The 19,682-nt window shown below is 48.9% G+C and overlaps 2 protein-coding genes across 3 annotated transcripts in view; both read left to right on the plus strand.

Moving 5' to 3' along the window:
• The first annotated feature begins 143 nt into the window (after positions 1-143).
• Positions 144-5,532, plus strand: Naa10 (N-alpha-acetyltransferase 10, NatA catalytic subunit). Of its 2 annotated transcripts, none has more exons than XM_055591814.1 (8): positions 144-349; positions 756-854; positions 1,237-1,295; positions 2,192-2,237; positions 2,322-2,437; positions 2,645-2,689; positions 4,483-4,567; positions 5,121-5,532. In XM_055591814.1, the coding sequence occupies exons 1-8, from the start codon at positions 329-331 to the stop codon at positions 5,346-5,348; spliced, it is 699 nt and encodes a 232-aa protein (XP_055447789.1). In that variant the 5' UTR covers positions 144-328; the 3' UTR covers positions 5,349-5,532. The 2 variants fall into 2 exon arrangements, with proteins under 2 accessions (XP_055447789.1, XP_055447788.1); XM_055591813.1 differs by having other exon boundaries at positions 160-349; positions 5,212-5,532.
• A 5,043-nt stretch (positions 5,533-10,575) lies between these two features.
• The window catches only part of Arhgap4 (Rho GTPase activating protein 4), a 15,482-nt gene continuing 6,375 nt past the window's right edge, over positions 10,576-19,682 (plus strand). The window contains 8 exon segments of the mRNA XM_055591804.1: positions 10,576-10,726; positions 14,835-15,010; positions 15,012-15,043; positions 15,121-15,283; positions 15,498-15,560; positions 15,847-16,068; positions 16,955-17,083; positions 17,194-17,415. Coding sequence (XP_055447779.1) covers positions 10,660-10,726; positions 14,835-15,010; positions 15,012-15,043; positions 15,121-15,283; positions 15,498-15,560; positions 15,847-16,068; positions 16,955-17,083; positions 17,194-17,415 — 1,074 coding nt within the window. The 5' untranslated portion in view covers positions 10,576-10,659.

Here is a 19,682-nt window from a genome sequence, read left to right on the forward strand (position 1 = left end):
ACGTGTGCGCACCTCCGTGGGCCCTGTGGGAGGGGATAACTACTGCCCACGCTACCCGCCCTGTCGGGCCTTTGCAGTGGCCTCAAACACAACACCTCGGCGCCCATTGGTTCTAAGTGCCTCGCTCACTGCATGTGGTTAGGAAGCAGATCCCGTAGCTGCGCACTTCCGCTGTAGGCTATCTGGAGCTGCCCGCCCCTTCCGCCGCCGCCCTGGAGTTCCTGGCCCCAGTCCCAGCCCTGGCCCCTGTCGTCCGTGCCCTGCCTCTGAGTGGCCGCTGAGCGCGCGCGCTCACGACCCACAAGGACCCGCGAGCTCCGCCGCCGTGATGAACATCCGCAATGCTAGGGTGAGGTGACGGGGAGCCGGCCTGTGCGCACAGCGTGGGCGCCTTACCGGGTGATCGTGTGCGCATGCTACCGAGGGACCCGGTGCTGTGGCCCGGCACGTCCTACGGCCGCCAGACTTTAAGGCTGCTGCAACCTGCCTTCGACATCTCGCGATTTGCCACATTTGCCTAATGTCAGGGCTGCGTTAAGCCAGCTGCACAACCTCCGGGCGCTGTTGCTCAGTCCTGGAACTGGCACGTTTTGCACGGCACACAGAAACCTGGATTTTTCAAAGTCGAAGAGTCTAAACTCTGCCCCGCCTGGGGGGAAGGGGAGGCCCAGAGGTTGACACAGAACGGGGTCCCGCGTGTGTGAGGCCCCGTAGTCCGTGTAGCCCTAGAGTAACCATGTCCCGCTGTCATGCAGCCCGAGGACCTGATGAACATGCAGCACTGCAACCTCCTCTGCCTGCCCGAGAACTACCAGATGAAGTACTATTTCTATCATGGCCTTTCTTGGCCCCAGGTGCGCAGCTTTTGCGTCTTGTAGGGGTGTAGGGCGCAGCAGGAGGAAAACGTAGATCCGAGTGGGCTGAAAGCAGTGTGCAAGGCCAGAAGAGCTTTGGTACAGTGAGGACCTGGCTGATGGGAAGCCTGACAGATGAAAGGGTGCGCGTAGGAACTCTAGGCTAGACATGGGGTGGAGATGGAATTCCCACCTGTGCCTGCCCTCTTCCAGATACAGAGAAGGCACAAGTGTGGAGCAGGGAGACCAAGCCCCTTGCATTCCTGGTCACCAGATGGCACAACTCACCAATTTTTGTGACTTCCCACTATCCCACACAGCAGGAGGCTGGCTCTAGCCTGCTGCCTGCTCTGCCTGACTTCCTTTTCCTTTCTGTCACCAGCTCTCTTACATTGCTGAGGATGAGAATGGGAAGATTGTGGGCTACGTCTTGGCCAAAATGTGAGTCACCAAGGAGGAAAATAAAGGAGCCTAATGCTAAGATTGGGCGTCGATGGACTGGGGCAAAGCCTTTGGGGAAGGGGATGGGAAGCCAGCACCTCCCACGTCTCATGAATGCTGCTGTGAATTAGTTTGAGAGGGTTCTCACTCTGTTGTCCAGACTGGCTCTCACTGTGTAACTCAGGCTGGCCTCAAACCTAAACAGCATTCTTCAATAGCCTCCTCAATGCTGGGATTAATTGTGCAGAGTTGGCTGTGCGTTTGTTTTCTGATTAACAGGTTTGCAGGGTAGCTCTAAATTGACAGTCACATTGAGCAGAAGGTACAGAGAATTTCCACACACCCCTACATTTGTTCTCTCGCTACCGTGTATGGTACACACGTTAGAAGTGAGAAACCAACAGAGTTTGTTAAGCAAATTCGTGTTTTTATTGTTGTGCTTCTGTCTGTGTTGCACACTCTCTGAGTTGGACAACTGAAGAACGTCCATCTTCATTCATCCCTCCCTCAACCTGTGACAACAAGGACACCTTTTCCGGATGTTGTTGCAGAATTAGAATAGTAGCTCATAGCTCTTTCGTGCTGGCTCCCTTCGCTTAGTGCTCTGCGTTCAGCATTACTCTTTGCTTTTTGTGGCTTGGCAGCTGACTTTTTTTTTTTTTTTTTCCAATCGCATGGTGATGTTTTGTTGACACTGCACATATCTGGTGGGTGTGTAGCATGGAGCTTTGAGTGGGGCCTGATTGGTTATTTTGATTCAGAAGTTACTAGTTCTCTGCCTGGGTCTGGGATGTTGTTGGATCAGCCACAAAGAGTCTGTGCACCTGCTGTGCACAGGTGTCCCAGATAGACTGCACCCATACCATACAAGGCTCCTTTCTAGATTTCTCTTCTAGGGAAGAGGACCCAGATGATGTGCCCCATGGACATATCACCTCACTGGTGAGTAGAGCTACTGACGGTTTGGCTGAGATGGGCTGGAGATAATTGAAGGAGTTGCTGAGGTCCTACTTCTCCTTCTCTCAGGCTGTGAAGCGTTCCCACCGGCGCCTTGGCCTGGCTCAGAAATTGATGGACCAAGCCTCTCGAGCCATGATTGAGAACTTCAATGCCAAATATGTTTCTCTGCATGTCAGGAAGAGGTAGTAGCTAATTTGGGGAAAAGGACAATGCTGGGGAGTGGGGAGGAAGAGTTACCAGACTGATAGTGGTTCTGGGAGTTCTTGCCTTCAGAAGAAGATGGGAAGTAGTATTTCTGGGAAAGAAGGACCAGCAAGAAGGGCAGGATATGGCCTGCTAACCTGCCTGGTCAAGTTTGTGAAGCTTAGCAGTGCCTTATTCCCCTACAGTAACCGAGCTGCCCTACATCTCTATTCCAACACCCTCAACTTTCAGTAAGTATATCAAGATTTTTTTTTATTTTTTTTTTAAGACAGGGGTTCTCTGTGTAGCCTTGGCTGTCCTGGACTCACTTTGTAGACCAGGCTGGCCTCAAACTGTCAGAGATCTGCCTGCCTCTGCCTCCCAAGTGCTGGCATTAAAGGTGTGTACCACCACCATCTGGCTAATGAAGATTTTTTTTTAGGTGTTATAATCCATTCTGTTGGCCGAGGTGAGCTGAGAAAGGGATGGGGGGACTCCACACAATGCTGGGAGGCTTTCTGTATACTCAGTGGCTAGGTAACATGGGGAAGGCACCTGCTTTCTGTGTAGAGAAGGTGTCCAACCATCTTGCTGGGTAGAGAAGGGGTGGCTTGGTGTTAGTGAGGCTAGTGAAGAGCAGTGTAGTAAAGAACATATAATGCTTCCTAGTTCTGGTCTAGGAGTAAATAAGGAGAGATAGGCTAGGGCATGAGCAAAAGCTGAGAAGTAGCTGGCACCATGATGCATCAAGTAAGAGCAGATGGTAGGGGAAAAGGGCCATGAGCAAAAGCGATGTGGGGCCTATAGCTCTGGGTGTTCTAGTGACTAAGGGCAGGTCTACTCAGAACATGGGCATCTCCATGAAGAGAGGACCTGGCAGTAGCTAGTACCACTTGAAAGTGGGCTGGAGTAGACTATCTGGAGGACGTACGGAGCCATAAGTGGCTTTGGAGGCAGTCAGAGTGAGGATGAGACTATTGGGACAGGGCAGTGGCCTTCAGGCTTTTTTGGGTTCAATACCCAGATTCATGAAGGGATCTTTGACTTGGTTAAGGATGCCTTTGTGGCAGGAACTGCTTTGTATGCTAAGTCAGCAAATCCCAGCTAGTTATGATGGTACATGTCTCTTACTCTCTGCATTCAAAGTAAAGGACTTTGGTTTGAGGACCAGTCATAGGGTGTTCCAGGCAAATCTCAGCCACACAGCAAGATGCTGTCTCAAAATGGGGTTAGCTAAGGAGATAGCTTAATTGTGAGGCCCTGAGTTGATCCCTAGCTCCCAAGTATAAAAGTCACACATAGTGCCTTGCACCTGTTATCCTGCTGCTGAAGAGGTTACAGAAGAATCTCTAGGGTTCACTAACCAACCAGCCAAGTTGAATGGCCAGGTTCCAGGTTTAGTGGGGGGAGAAAAGGTAAAAAGCAACTGAGAAAGATACACAACAACTGACCTCCACGTGCACACATTAGCATGCATGTACACACACTCTCACACCAATTCTCTTGTCTTAATGTCTTAGGCTGTCAAGGAACCTTTCTAGGCCATCAAATGGTTTCCCTTCCAGTGTCAGTGCTACTCAAGTGTATACACACAGCTCCTCTCAGCTGACTGGGCAGTAGCCAGGTTGTGAGTAGTGACCACCTACGTGCAGGTACAGTGCCCCTCTTTTGTAGCAGAGGAACCACTTGTGGGTTCAGTAAGCAACAGGAAGCAGGTCAGAGAGAAGAAGGAAAAGGCAGAATTAAGGGTTTCAACTCAAAAAAATCCAAGTCCTTGCTGGTCAGGCTAGCGACAGAGTGGTGTCAAGTTTAGGAATAGGAAGTACTCTGGATACTACACGCTGCTTGGGTTTACTAGACAGAGCAGAGAAAGCCATGATGGCTGTTGGAAGAGTTCATTCAAATGAAAACGAAAAGGGAGGAGTCCATTCAGGCTGGCCTTTTGCCTCTACAAAGGTCCTACAGGGAGAGATGATACCCACCCCAGTAGCCTAAGAACTAGGAGAATTTTCTCCCAGGCACGTGTCTCCATCCTACCCCCCAGGATCAGTGAAGTGGAGCCCAAATACTATGCAGATGGGGAAGATGCATATGCAATGAAGCGGGACCTCACGCAGATGGCTGATGAGGTAAGAGTTCAGCCAGGCCAAGGCAGCAATTCCAGCAGAAAAGGAGATTCTGTGCTTGGGAAAAGTGGCTACTTAAGAGCTGGGAGATAGAGTGGTGCAGTGGTGGCCAGAGACAAAACTAAGGGTGAGTGTCAACCCTTGTAGCATTAAGTCTAGGAGTCAGAGCCTCTCTTTCCCTTACTTCCTAAACTGTCAAATAAAGACATGGCCTTGGTTAACTCTAGAGGATGCCATGGGATGCTCTCTGGGGGAGATGGAGTGGGGGAAATAGTAGATAGAGATTTTTCTACTAGGGTCAGGGTCAGGTTGTGACCAGCCTGCTCAGATCTAGGACTAAACTGGACTGGGGAGAAAGGGTCCCCAATCAAGCCTCCTAGAGAGGCACTGCTCTGTCTTCGGGGCTCCCCAGCAGCATATTTGAGGGCAGCAGGACTCTTGTCCTTTTACAGATGATGAAGCAGGCTTAGGAGCAGAGCCAGGATTGAACTACTTCTCTACCCAGTCCTATTTCCTGCCTTGGCCCTACCACTTCTTACTGTGTCCCTTCCCCCAGCCAGCTCCAGGGCCTGGCTCCTCTTATCTCTTGTCTGGAGACTTAGGCCCTGTCTCTTTCCACCCACTTCCCTCTGGGCTCCCGGTGGCAGCTGAGACGGCACCTGGAGCTGAAGGAAAAGGGCAGACACATGGTGCTGGCAGCCATGGAGAACAAGGTGGAGAACAAAGGCAACGTACTTCTGAGCTCCGGAGAGGCCTGTCTGGAGGAGAAGGGCCTGGCTGCTGAGGATAGTGGTGGGGACAGCAAGGACCTCAGCGAGGTCAGTGAGACCACAGAGAGCACAGATGTCAAAGACAGCTCAGAGGCTTCTGACTCTGCCTCCTAGAGCCTACCACACCTGGTCCCAGCCTCACCCCATGTGCTTTTACAATAAATGTTGCTCAGTGGCTTTGGGAAATTTGTGAATGTACATACTGGGGTGTGATTCTTTCCAGCTCCTTTGTGGCATGGATGCCATGTTCACAGCCCAGAGCCTACTGAGCTCACATGTCAAATGAATTTGGAGATGAGACTTCAGATCTGGCCACCTTCAGCATCTGAGCTGGGTTTGGCAGATAAACTGGCTTGGATGCCCTATTCTGCTACTTTCCTGGCCTTTTGCAGGCCTCTTTAACATCCTTACTAATTTTTAGGGCTGAATTAATGATTTCTTTGTGCTTTCTAGTCAGCCTCATATTTCAGAGGCAGCTCTCCTACCTTTCACTGCTTTGCCCTCTTATGTCACACTTTCAGCCCTTTACCCTAGTCATACTTGCTCTCATCTGCAGCAGTTCCAGTTCATGAATCTTGGCCTATTCAGCTACCCCATTGGTTGCTCAGGCTCTTCCTTGTTATCCTGGATTCTTTCCTCCATATTCCAACTCATTAGGTCCTATAGTTTCAACTACATAATACTTTTTTGTTTTGAGAGGCAAGGTCTTTGTGACAACACACCCAGTTTATACAGTGCTGGTAATGTAACTCAGGGCCTCTTGGATGATAGACAAGCATTCAAACAATTGAACTACATTCCTAGCTCAAACCCTTGGCTTCAAAGTCCTGATCCTCTAAGGTGTTCTTTGCATACTGACATGAACCATTACTAAGTTAATTTATTTCCTTCCTTCCTTCCTTCCTTCCTTCCTTCCTTCCTTCCTTCCTCCCTCCCTCCCTCCCTCCCTCCCTCCCTCCATCCCTCCATCCCTCCATCCCCTCCCTCTCTGTCTCTCCCCCTCTCTCCCCGTCTCTCCCTCTCCTTTTCTACAGAATCTCATCCTTAGCCAGGGCTGGGCTTAAACTTGTGCTAATCTGCTAATTGTGCCTCAGGCTCCAAAGTGCTGGGATTGCAGGCATGAGCCACCCCAGCCAGCTCCCCCATTAATATTTCCCATTTGCTGTAGCGTGGTGGCACAGGGCTTTGATCCCAGCCCTTGGGAGGTAGAGGCAGGTGGATCTCTGAGTTTGAGGCCAGCCTCCGTCTACACAGAACCTCTGTCTCGAGAAACAAAACAAGACAATGTCTTCTAATATTTCTGTGACTTCTGGTAAGTGCATAAATCAAATATGTCCACATATAGTTTATGTTGAATATAAACCCACAGGTCTTTTCCTTATTCTCACTTTCACAGGGTTTCAAGTATTTCAGGGTGGCCATAAACTTACTCTGTAGCCAAGTCTGGCCTTAAATCCTAATCTTTTTTTTTTTTTAAGTCTTCCAAGTGCTGAGGTTACAAGTGTGAGCCACCATGCTAGCCCCCCCCCCCTTTAACTAAAAAGACAAAAAGTGAGTTCATCCTATTCCTGAGCGCTATGTCAAAACCTCACCCTTACATTAACATTTGCTTCTCTCAACCTGAGGCTTCAAGACCATCACTAGTGGCTCGTAGGTGTACTCTGGGCCGTTCACCGAAATGCAGAACACCTGGTATCAGAGCTGTCATTATGGTAATGTCTCTGTTCCTGCAAGTGACACACCGATCCACCACTATGCTGAGTAATATGTCCTGGAGTTTAGTTCTTTGTTTGTTTGTAGGAATGATCTGTTAGAGACTGACATAGCAGACCCTGGGAAGAAAATCGTGGTTGCGCACCCCTTTTCTGTTTCAAACAAAACTGCGTTCTGGTTGGCTAAAGTTACCTACTTCCCTTTGAGTCTAGTCAGCGTCTGTCTTGCTCAGCGTGTTGGCGTCAGTTCCTTTCTAGTTGCAAGCCGATGACGTTCTTAGTTCTCAGGCTCTGATTGGCTTTTCATCGCCAGACCAAAAGTCCCGCGACAGAGCAGCGGACGTTGTGCACTGGCTCGGCCACGCCCTAGAGTTGGTGGGAGTTCAGTGATCCTCCTTAAAGCGGGTTCTTGTCAAGGCCCGCCCTCTGTCCTGGTTGTTTGGGTGTCATTGGCAGCGGATTGAAGTTCTGCTGTCAGCCCCGCCCCGCCCCGCCCCTAGTCGGTTAGGTTTCCTGGGCGGAGGTGGGAGCTGTTGAGGGGGAAACCACAGGCCCTGGGGCCCCAGCACTTCCCTTGCTTCAGCAGCATTCATGTCTTGGAAGCGCCTGCTTAGACGCTTTGTCAGCTGTGGCTGGAAAGCAGAGGGTAGGGTAGCTGGGGGTCACTCGGGGCACAGTTCTCCAGGACGTACCTACTCTGCCTAATCATTTTTTTCTCTTCCGAGCCCCACCGTTCTTGTGGTTCGTCTCATCTTTCATTGCCCAGGGAAGCCAGCCAATCACATCAGCACTGTGGTCATCATCCCTCAGGAGAAAGTGTACATTCTTCCACATATTAAAAAGTCTTGTAGCACTCCCGAGACAAAGGCAGGCAGCTCTGATTGTTTTGACTTTTCTATAGGTTCTGATAAGTGCATAAAGTCAAATATATTGACCATTATGTTTTCATATTGAATATAAACAGCCTGATTGCCCTGCATAGTGATACCCTGACATGATTTTACTTTTGTGAGTGTGGGTGCCCGAGGAGTACAGAAGGGGGCATTAGATCCCCTAGAAGTAAAGTATTAAGTGGTTGTGAGCAGCCTTTGAATTCTAAGAACAGAACTTTGTCCTCGGGAAGAGCGCTTTAATCACTGCGGAATCATCTCCATTGTCTATCTTGTTGGTTTGTTTGTTTGTTACTTTTGACAGCCTCCATATATAGCCCTCCATATATAGCATCACCTCATGTAGCTTATCTGATTTAACTTAGGCTGGCCTGGAAATCACCCTGCAAACCTGGTTTGCCTCTGAGCTACCATCTAACACACACATGGAGGTTTACAATCATCTGTAATTACAGTATCTAGAGGATCTGATAACCTCTTTTGGCCTCCATCAGCATTGAGCACACACACAATTTACACAGACATAAACACATAAAATTAAATGCCTAAATAAGTATTTTAAAATAATTTAATTTTACTTATTTTATGTGCATTAGTGTCAGATCCCTTGGAATTGCGGTTACAGACAGCTGTGAGTTGCCATGTGTATGCTGGGAATTGAACCTGGGTCCTTTAGAAGAGCAAACAGTGCTCTTAACCACTGAACCATCTCTCCAGCCCTAATAACTATTTTTCAATAAAAAATTTAAAAGCCAAAAAGAAACAGGCCAGGTGTACTGGCACACACCTTTAATCCCAGCTGCCTTTTTTTTTTGTGTGTGTGTGTGTAGCATTGGCTACTCTGTAGAACAGGCTGGCCTCCAACTCACAGAGATTGCCTACCTCTTCCTCCCAAGTGTATATGCCACGGCACCCAGCTTAATTCCAGCATTTGGGAGGTAGAAACAAGCTGGTCTCCACAGTGAATTCCAGACAGCCAGAGTTACATAGTGAAGCCCTGTCTTCAAACAAAAGGAACAAGAGGTAAAGGTACAGAAAACGGTTTCACTCATGGTTTCATATGCTGAACAAGTATCCTAAGAGCAGAGCCAATCAGTCAAGTTTTCTGCTTCGCTTTTCACTCAGTTTCACTGCAGGGGGCCTGAATGGGGTACTATTCAGATTTCTGGTTTCTCTTTAGTATGAGACACTGTTGGAATAAATGTCCTAACAAAGCAAGTTCACAAGGATGGATATCCATTCATATACTAGGTGAAGGGATACAGGCTTGCTTGCCTTGGTGAAAGATTTCAACATTGCTACGTCTGAGACCAGCTTCTGGGAGTCCAGGTCCTGGGCCTGTCAACATCTGGCTAGCTTCCAGACCTTTTCTTTAAGGCTCTGTGAGCACCTGGCAGCATCTCAAAGAAGGGCTCTGGTACTGGGGAAGAGGACTGAACACACTTGAGAGGCCAGAAAAGTCTCCTGCTCCTGAAAGATCACCATGTCTGGGTCACATATGCCCACATGCACTTTGACATTCATGCATGCAAGTACAGATCTGGACTCCCTTGTATTAGTACCTTCAAGCATTTTTCCTAAGCGCCTTGCTTGTCTCCCACCATCTGTATACCCCAGGGCTTTGTCTCCATTAAATTGAAGGCAGATGGCTTGTCACCTGCCTCCTGCCTTCCCAATTGACTAGAAAAACCTGATGTGGTTGTGCACACCCATAATCCTAGCACTCAGGGCAGAGACGGAAAGATTGCCTCAAGTTTGAGGCCAGCTTGGCTTGTGTAAGGCCAGCCAGGGCTACAGAGTAAGGCCCTATGAATGAGACCCTATCTCAAAATAAAATACCACAAATTGATGAGTAGGTCTCGCCCTATGGCTAGAGTTGATAGGGGTGGAGCAAATCACCATCATCCCCAGATAAAGGAGGCAACAGGAGTTGTTACCAGGCTGTCTCAGAGACCCCCACCAGTGTAGGTCTCTACAAGTGCAAGATGCAAGGGAGAGGAGACAAAAAGAGTCTCTTCCGGCAGCAGGAAGTGGTAACTACCCATGGGGAAATGAAGCTAGTTCTTTCCTTTGGGGCTGAGTAGAAGGGGAACTATAGCTGAACCCTGCTTCCTCCCCCCCTCAGAGGGCCCAGAGGAAACACAGGCCTGCAGTCATCTGAGGAACTTCCCATCCAGCAGCTGTCTGGACTCCCTTAGGCCTCACTCAGGCTGCGACTCCGGAAGAAGGGTGGCATCTGATGTCCAGGGAGGCTGGGGGAGGCAGGCCGCCTAGGGGCAGTCTTGGGTCTGGAACAGCTATGGCGCCATTGTCCATTACTATTGTGGACCAGTGGCCATAGGGGTGTCGTCTGACACTGGGGACCACAGATAAGTTTCTGCAGATGGTGAGGAATAGCAGCAGATAGTCCCAGATATGTTGAGGCACTCTTGCATTGGCTGCTTTATGTTGAGGCTTTGGGCTCAAGGTGATCTAGGTAGAGAAGTAGCCTGCCTCAAGGGAAGTGAGCTTAGGAAAGGGGTGCCTTGTCCTTATGAGGTCCACCGGGGTAGTGCCAGGTCCAGGTCGCCCCGCCCCTCCGGGGACGGTGCTGCGGGCGGGGCGGGGCGGGGCGGAGCAGGCGGAGGGTGCTGGCCTTGGCGCCCCTGGTCCTTGCGCTAGGTGGTCTCGCCTTACCGCCGGGTGGGAGCATCGGGATTCGAAGGTGTGATCTGTCCTCAGCCATGGCGGCTCACGGGAAGTTGCGGCGGGAGCGGGGGCTGCAGGCCGAATATGAGGCACAAGTCAAAGGTGAGAGGGTGCTTTAGACTTGGTTTACTTCGGAGACATCTGAGTGTGCACTGATGTTCCTCTAATATCCCTGGAACAGGGTGGAGGAGGGACTACAACCTTGCTTCTTTGGCCTCAACTGCCGCCCGTGCCCTGCTGCCCGCCCCCCTCTCTACCCAAGTTTGGTCGCCTGCTGCTCACTCAGGCAGCAATGACTCTGGTAGCCCGAGGGAAGGGCAGACTGAGAGGGTGGTTTTCTAGCTGGAGTGTAATGGGCCACCTTGACTTTGCTGGTGGCCTGACACCTCACTCTCTCCACCACTAGAATCCACAAAGCCTTACCACCTTCGCCTCACGTTGGCACTGAGTTAGCTTGCAGGTTAGGGTTGTTGGCCTTGGTTCAGGCTAGGGGAGTGAATGTGGATTACAGAAATTCAGCTGGCCTGGCTTTACAGTCTTAGGCTATTAGACCTCTGGATTCTGGCGAACATGTCACATGTAAATCACATGCAAATGAGCTTTGTGAGTTCTTAGCTGACAGCTTCATTTCTTCAGGGTGTGGTAGGTAACGCTTGCACAGGAAAGGAGACAGCATCTAAGCACCCCCCTCAGTTTCTTTTGCCAACAGATATCTGACTCCCTTACCACTCTCAATGACTCTATATTGTACCTATTGTAGATACAAGCTCGAAACACAGTAGCTTATCTGCCACACAGTGCAACAGCCCCCAAGAGGAGGAATGAAATGACACTTGGAATTTTCTAGCCTGTAATTCTTTGATGCAAGCAATTTACACCAAAGTGTATCTTCGTGATGTGTTGCTGTTATAATGATGAGCACAGCTACATTTGAAAGTTTGGCTCAGCCCTCATCTTGGTTTCCAAAGCCAGCTTGAGGTGACTGCAGTGGGTGAACCAGCAGATGGAGACAATGATCCCATCCTACTTCCTCAAAATGCCAGAAACCCAAGGGCCTTGAAATGTCTTCAATCAGCAAACACAGGCCAGTTAGTTCCCACCAAGAGAATAAAATTTGGCCCTAGAATGTCTTTAAGATGGCCGTTGCTCACTCAGGGTGTCCAGTTTTTGTGGCTTTTATTTCTCATTGACCTCCCTCAAAAAAATTTAAAAAAAATTAAAAAGCCTTCCAATTATGCTGGAACAGGGGCACTGTCTTGACACTCTAAATTCTGAAAGGTCAGCATAGTCATGATTTGGAGGCCATCTATTCTGCTCCACTAATCAGCAGAAGTGAGAGTGAATGCCTGGCTCCCAGGAGGTGCTACAGGGGGCCTGGGTCTCAGCTTTGCAGTGCAAATATGCAGGATTTGTCACTCCTTTTTGTAAGCTATCCTTTGGTTTGTTTGTTTGTTTGTGTGAGTGAGTGGTACTGGAGCTTGGTATGTAGCCCAAGATAGTCTTGAACTCATTATTTTACTCAGGCTGGCCTGGAACTTGCAACATCCTCTGCCTCAACTTTCAAGGGCTGGAATGACAAGCATGTGCAATCCAGCTACCAGCTCTTTCTAAATTTTATTTATTTATTTATTTATTTATTTATTTATTTATTTATTTATTTATTTATTTATTTATTTATTTTTAATGCATCTGTTTTGCTCCAGACTCTGGGAATGCCTTATTGTATAAGAGAGAAGCAGTCTATTGCCTTTGTGTAGTTCACAGGTCTGAGGAGAGATAGTAAAAATCTAGCACACAATTAATTTCATGTATGATGGTAACCACTCCAAAGGACAGTCAAGGTGCTAAGAGCATATCAGGGCTAGACAAGGGCCTGAGCTACTAGCTTGTTGGGAGATCAGGGTTCTTTGAGCTGAGTTCTGAAAGCTCGGCCATGGTACAACCTGGAGTCTGGGGGCAGCAGTTTCCTGCCTTCTGTGAACCTCAGATGCCATTGACTTGCAGTCTGTAACTCCTTGACACCAGTTGGTATGTGTGTTCAGAACCAGCAGTGCTGTCGCCACTAGTGGAGAATCCATACAATCCTGTGGTCTGTTGGTTCACTTAGCATTGTGCAACTCTAATGGGTCCGTCCTTGGGTGTCACATTCCTTCTGGAAGACAGGACAGGTGCTGCAAAGAAGGGCCTGCTGGTTGAAAGGAAGTTAAATTGCCATTCTTCAAAACCTGTTATTAGTGGTGACTGCTCTGATTGAACTCACCAGTATTAGCATTCATCCTATCGAGTGGCTGGCACTCACAGGTAACTTGGTATTGTGGGCTCTGCTTTGCTTTGCATTGGCTTCAGTGTTGGGAGTTTCCACATATACACACCAGCTTCCATCCACCTAAATTATCCCCTTGGTGGAAATTTAGCAATTCCAGCGACTTGGTGAAGGGTGTGTCCCAAATCTCATCCCCAAGGGAGTCCAGTGGAATGGGGTAGAAAACTGATGAATGGACCGTGCTGGCAGCTAGATCTGGAGCACCTGGACTCAAGAAGTCAGTCCCACTGTAGATTGGAGTCTGAGAGCAGGCAGTGGACACACTGAGAAAGGAAATCTTATGAGGAGATGGGCAGTCTGGGTAGGAGATACCTAAGAAAGCTTTCATCTCATAGCTCCAGGAAATTCAGTGTCAGGAAAGAAGTCCAGCCATTCTAAATCTCTTCACAGTGGATTTCTTTTGAACAACTATCCCTGGGGCTTGCCTTTCAGACTGGCTTCCTGGTCCTAGTGCTCACCATCTTTTCCTTAGAGGAGTGTAGTAGCTCCCCCTTAGGTTCTATACAATAGCTAGGGGGACCCTGATAAAATGAGTCCACAGGGCTCTACTTGATGGCTTATTTCTCCTTGGGCATCCACTGGGAATCCTAGACTACAAGCTTTTGGTCATCCGCTCCCCTCACAAATTCCTTCCCTTGCTTTTGTTATGCTTTTTTTTTTTTTTTAAGTCAGTGCCTTGGGTAGCTCAGGATAGCTTCAAAATCACAGTGTAGCCAAATATTCCCTTGGATTTTGGAGTCTTGCTTCTACCATACTTGCACTACCATACTTAGTCTTTGTGTCTATCAGATGAGCACCCGTTGCTCCTGGTCATTCTATAATTGCTCTTTTCTCATGCTATCTGTTCCCAACTATAGTCCCAGCTCCAAAGGAACAGACACTGTGTCTAGAATATGCCTGGAATGAAACACATGCAAAGCCACCATTCTGCTAAATAAAATAAGCAATTAGTGTCCTGCTCTGACTGATATAGCTGAAAATCTATCTGTTGATATCCTCCTTACCAGAAGTCCAGGCAGTGAGCTGGGAAGTGGTTAGTGCACACCTTTAATCCCAGTATTTGGGAGGCAGAGACAGGTGGATCTCTGAGATTGAGGCCAGCCTGCTGTGCAGTGAGTTCTGTGACGGCCAGGGCTACACAAAGAAACCCTGTTTCAAAAACAACAACAACAACAAACCCCACAACAAAACAAAACACCACCACCAACAACAAAAAGAGGCCAAGTGTGTCTTATGTAGTTTATGTATTGGGGTGAGGGTTTTGGTGCTCATTTGGGCTCTTGGTCTGGGTGTGGGGGTACACTGTTGCAGCAGCTTGCAGGACAGGCAGCTTTTGCTTTAGATATGGGTGAGGGAAGAAGTATTGCCAAATCAAGCCATAGATAAGATGTCAAAAGGCCTGTGGTGGTGTGGGGCCCCCAGCTATGTGATTCCCCTGTAGAATAGAGGTAAAAGCCCTGGGAGGAGTAACTGCCAGTAGAAACAGACAGAAAACTTAGGCCAGCCCCTTCTGTCCCTTCATTTATCAACCTTGGCCAGGACACTTGGTCATGGCCCTAATTATGGGACCAGTTTAACCTGGTCTGAAGTCCCTGCAGGCTTCGTGGAGTGCCACAGCAGTCCTGCCCCTGAGCAGCTTCTTGTGTCTGTACAGAAGCTACAGCCCAGTTTTCTGCCTCAGGGTCCTTCCCAAGTGAACCTGGGTACCTTGCTTCAGGGCACATTTCTTTCTTCTGTGCTTAGCTCCAGGTTTTTGCTCAGTCGGGTGCCAGGGAGTCTTCGGTGTGGACAGGATGTCTGTCTGTCTGTCTGTGCCTCTCCTAACTCTTAGTGGTCTGGTTGCACGCTGTGCATGCCGGCCAGACCTGAACCAAGGTCCCCTTGCAGGGATGCGTGGGCAGTTGAGTGAGCAGCTCCGGTGCCTGGAGCTTCAGGGAGAGCTTCGGCGGGATTTGCTGCAGGAGCTAGCTGAGTTCATGCGGCGCAGGGCAGAGGTGGAGATGGAGTACTCTCGGGGTCTGGACAAGTTGGCTGAACGCTTCGCCAGCCGCAGTGGTCGCCTGGGGGGGCAGCAGCCAGGAGCAGCAAAGCTTCCGGTAGGTACCATACTGGCAGCTGTGCTTTGCAGGGCATGAGACCTAGGCTTTCTGGTCTGAGTACTCCTCTGCTACAGGAAGGAGCCGACTCTCCTGTCACCCTTGCACTGCTGGGCTGTGCTGCTGGAGCACACGCGGCTCCAGAGTCGGGAAAGTGCTGCCCTCAGTGAGATGATGGCTGGGCCCCTAGCTCAGCGACTGAGTCACATTGCTGAGGATGTGGGACGCATCGTCAAAAAGGTAGGGTGACACAAGTTGTGGAGGGTTTCAGGATCTAACGAAGCACATGGGGATCTAGCTGGAGGCACTGTGGTTGAGAGGCACGGGAGGCCACGTGGAAGTTGTAGCCCAAGGTTGGCTCCTTGGGATCTGAGGTGGGATGAATTGTCACAGGATGGTGGGAGGCACTAAGCAGGGCAATGCTATGGTCACACACACACCCTTTTATCTCTAGAGTAAGGACCTGGTGCAGCAACTGCAAGATGAGCTCCTGGAGGTGGTCTCAGAACTCCAGACAGTAAGCAGGACCCCCTATGTGCTGACAGGGGGAAGCAGGAACAGTCTCAAGCCATTGTATCTACCAGTTAGGCTCAAGAGAATGGATGCTCAACGGGAGATCTGAGTCTGGGGGGCAGCAGGCATGGGCCCCTCTGTGCTCTGGGAAGAGAGTGGTTAGAGGATAGCATAATTAGGTGAAATGGCCCTACTCTCAGATCTGAATCCCAGGAGGTTTAAGGGGGCAGAGGGGGGACTGTTCCTGCCATGACCTTCAGCAGGGCTGCCTTGCCTGGGCCTCCCTGCAGACCAAGAAGACATATCATGTGTACCACTTGGAGAGCATGAATGCTGAGACCAAACTCCGGGAAGCTGAACGGCAGGAGGAGAAGCGGTCAGGTCGGAGTGCCTTGCCTACCACCACCGCTGCCTCTGCCACCGCAGTGACTACTATTAGCACCACTACTACCACTGAGACAGGGGCCGTCCGAAAGAGCTCTCTCAAGAAAGGAGGGCGGCAAGTGGAAAAGGTGGGCCTGGAAGGCCACAAGCTCCTCTCTGTCCAGCTCTGATAGCTCTGGCCTTTGTCCTGACAAGCCCTTGGCTATCCCTGGGGCAAAGAAGGGTAGGGGAAGAGCCATAAGTCCTAGGAATGTTCTTTCTTCCTGGTCAGACCTAATGGCTCTGGGATGTAGAAAAACAATGCCATTAGGTTACAGATGTTTCTGAAAGATGTGGAAAGACATAATAAGGTCCTGATAGACTGATTGTATCACATTATGTTCCAAGCTTGTCCCACAGCCTTGCTGAAGCAGAGAGCAGTAGTACTCTAAGCCCAGAGGACTTTTTCCTGCTAGCTTCTAAGTTTTTAGGGGACTCAGGACTGGGTTCCATTACTCAATAAGAAGCATTCAAGGGGAGCCCATGGAAAGAGTGGAGAGGCTCCAAGCTGAATGGGGCTGAGGACAGTGAATTTTGTTCTGTGCCATCCCCATGTGGAGCCTTGGTGGCTTTCTCATACAGCCACCTAGCTTTTATTTCCATCATGGGGTCTGCATATGAATGCCTTTTACTTAACCATCTGTATCCCTGTGACCAGATTCTACTTTAGAGAATAACAGAGACATTGAGTTGGGGACTCAAACCTAGGCAAGGGTGGTGGGAGTTGGGGATCAGTCCTTGCCAATATGTTAGAAGTAGCCAGTGAAGAGCTAACTAGTCAAGACAGTTTCTGGGGGCTGAGTGGGAAACTCAGTAGGGCTGAGCACTGAGGGTGCACCAAGGTTTGGTGTGTGGCAGAGTGAAGAAGTTCATATATTAAATATGAGGGACCTGTGCAAAGGAAATGGAAAAAAAAATGGAGATAAGAATGCTCTCTAAGTGGGTGACCCTGGTGTTCCTTGTTGTCTTGAGCAGCGTCAGGCCAAGTTTTTGGAGCAGAAACTTAAATGTACCAAGGCCCGAAATGAGTACCTGCTCAACCTGGCCAGTGTCAATGCCGCTGTCAGCAATTACTACTCACACGATATCATGGATCTTATTGATGTGAGTCTTGTATGCGCTGGCAGGTGGGGTCCATGGTATTAGAGCTTAAATGCTTGGAGCCCTTGACTCTGGCTCTAGGCCCATAACAATGTCTGCTTGCTTCTTTCCAGTGCTGTGACACAGGTTTCCACTTGGCCCTGGGACAGGCCCTCCGGAGCTACACAGCTGCTGAGAGCCGCACCCAAGCCTCCCAGATGCAGGGCTTAGGCAGCCTGGAAGAGGCTGTGGAGGCACTGGATCCTCCAGGGGACAAGGCTAAGGTGCTTGAGGTTCATGCCACAGCCTTCTGTCTCCCTCAGCGTTTTGACTACCAACCCCATGAAGGTGATGAGGTGAGAGGCCTAAACATTATTTCCAAGTGTTTCACATTCTCTGGGCGCCATGCTAATGTGGGTCAGTCACATAATTTCCACTTTGTTCAAAGAGAACAAGCCAGAAATTCTAGGATGCTGAAGGTCCTTATTTCTTAGTCCTGTGGCCCATTACAACAGTGTGCTGTGGGTGCTCACTCAGAGGGGCTGCCCTCAAACAGAACAACCACAGTGGTCCAGTTGTTCATCACGACTGTCCATACATTGTATGTTGAAAATGTTCATGGCCATGTATGTGCATGCCTGTCATCCTAACACTGGGGAGACTAAGGCTGGAGGATTATCCTAAGTTTAAGGCCATCCTGGGCTACTTAGAGAAGCCTACAGATTAGACTTCAGTGTAACACCCTGTCTACAAACAGACAAACTGACAACAGCAGCAAAGAAATTTCATAATGGACACTTGAGAGGAAATGCAGCATGAAGCATCATTTCTAATTAGACATCTGTACTCATCCCATGAGCTTTTAGGGTAGTCTTTCTCCTCTGCTGTAAAATTCCATGATGATATGCCTTGGGAATTCACTTTCCCTCTTGGTGCCAGGCAATGAGTGTACCTGTCTACTTGAAGCTTTGGGGTTTCTTAGATATCCTTATCTTCCTCCTCGTCCTCCTTTCCTTCACCCTTCCCCCTCCTACTTGCCTGGTACTTGGATCTCATTGATTGATTGATTTCTATGATTTCCTTCTAGTTTGCCTTTCTTGTTTCCCATCTCTACTAAAAGAGATTTCTTTTTGGAATTTCCTCCAACTCTTTGCTGAATTAAAACTAAATTTACTGCTGGGCAGTGGTGGTGTACGCCTTTAGTCCCAGCACTAGGAGATAAAGGCAGGAAAATCTCTTGAGTGTGAGGCCAGCCTGGACTATAAAATGTGTTCTAGGACAGCCACAGAGAAACCCTGTACTGAAAACCCAAAATAAATAAGTGGTGTGTGTGTGTGTATGTGTACATGTGCTTGTGCACGCGTGCACACACATTGCATTTATATACAATCCCTGCAGAGGTCAGAAGAGGGCACTGGATTTCTTAGAGCTGGATTACAAGTGGTTATGAGCTGCCTGATATGTGTGCTGGGAACCAAACTCTCTCTGTTCTTCTGCAAAAGGAGTAATCACTTTTTATCACTGAGCCACCTCCTCAGCCCCCACTATGTCTGCTTTTAAATAGATTGTTAGTTTTTAACATTTTTTTGAGACAGGGTTTCTCTGTGTAGCCTTGGCTGTCCTAGACTCACTCTGTAGACCAGGCTGGTCTCAATCTCACAGAGATTCACCTGCCTCTGCGTTCATGAGTGCTAGGATTACAGACGTGTGTGCTACTGCACCCGGCTTTAACATATTTTTTAAATTATTGGGGCTGGAGAGATGGCTCAGAGGTTAAGAGCACTGGCTGTTCTTCCAAAAGTCCTGAGTTCAATTCCCAGCAACCATGTCATGGCTTATAACCATCTATAATGTGATCTGTTGCCCTCTTCTGGCATGCAGGCACACATGCAGGCAGACTATTGTATAAATATAAATAATAAATAAGCAAATCTTTAAAAAAATTGTGTGCGTGTAGTGTCCGTGTGTGGGTGCCTGTGGAGGCCAGAAGAGAGTATTGGATTACCTGGAACTAGAGTTACAGGTGGTTGTGAGACACCTGGTGCTGGAAACTGAACTCAGGTCCTTCGGGTGAACAGAAAGTGCTTCTAACTGCTGAGCCATCGCTTCAGCCCAATAGATCACATTTTTTAATTGATGAAAAAGAAAATTTTCCAGGTGTAGTGGCACACACATGTAATCTCCTCACTCAGGGAGGCAGAGGCAGGCAGACCCTGTGAGTTCAAGGCCAGCATCGTCTACACAGTGAGTTCCAGGACAGACAAGGCTACACAGACAAATCCTGTCTCAAAAAAAAAAAAAACAAAACAATTTTTTTTTTCTGATATTTTCAAGTCCAAAGTTCAGTGCTGTTAAACACATTTACATTGCCGTGTGATTATCACCCTATCTATTTCTGGACTGCTTATTTTCTTAATTTGTCTCCAATAAATACTTAGGTCTCTTGCTCTCCTTTCAGCTTCCTGAACCCATTATTCTGCTGTCTCTGTGAACTTGACTACAGCAGTGACACCTAAAGGTCTCTCACAGTAGTGGGTTTATACAGCATTTGTCTTATAGGACTGGCTCATTCCAATCTTCCTTCCTTCCTTCCTTCCTTCCTTCCTTCCTTCCTTCCTTCCTT

Source organism: Psammomys obesus, unplaced genomic scaffold (assembly GCF_907164565.1).
Source record: "Psammomys obesus unplaced genomic scaffold, mPsaObe1.curated_primary_1811, whole genome shotgun sequence".
NCBI classification, from domain to species: Eukaryota; Metazoa; Chordata; class Mammalia; order Rodentia; family Muridae; genus Psammomys; species Psammomys obesus.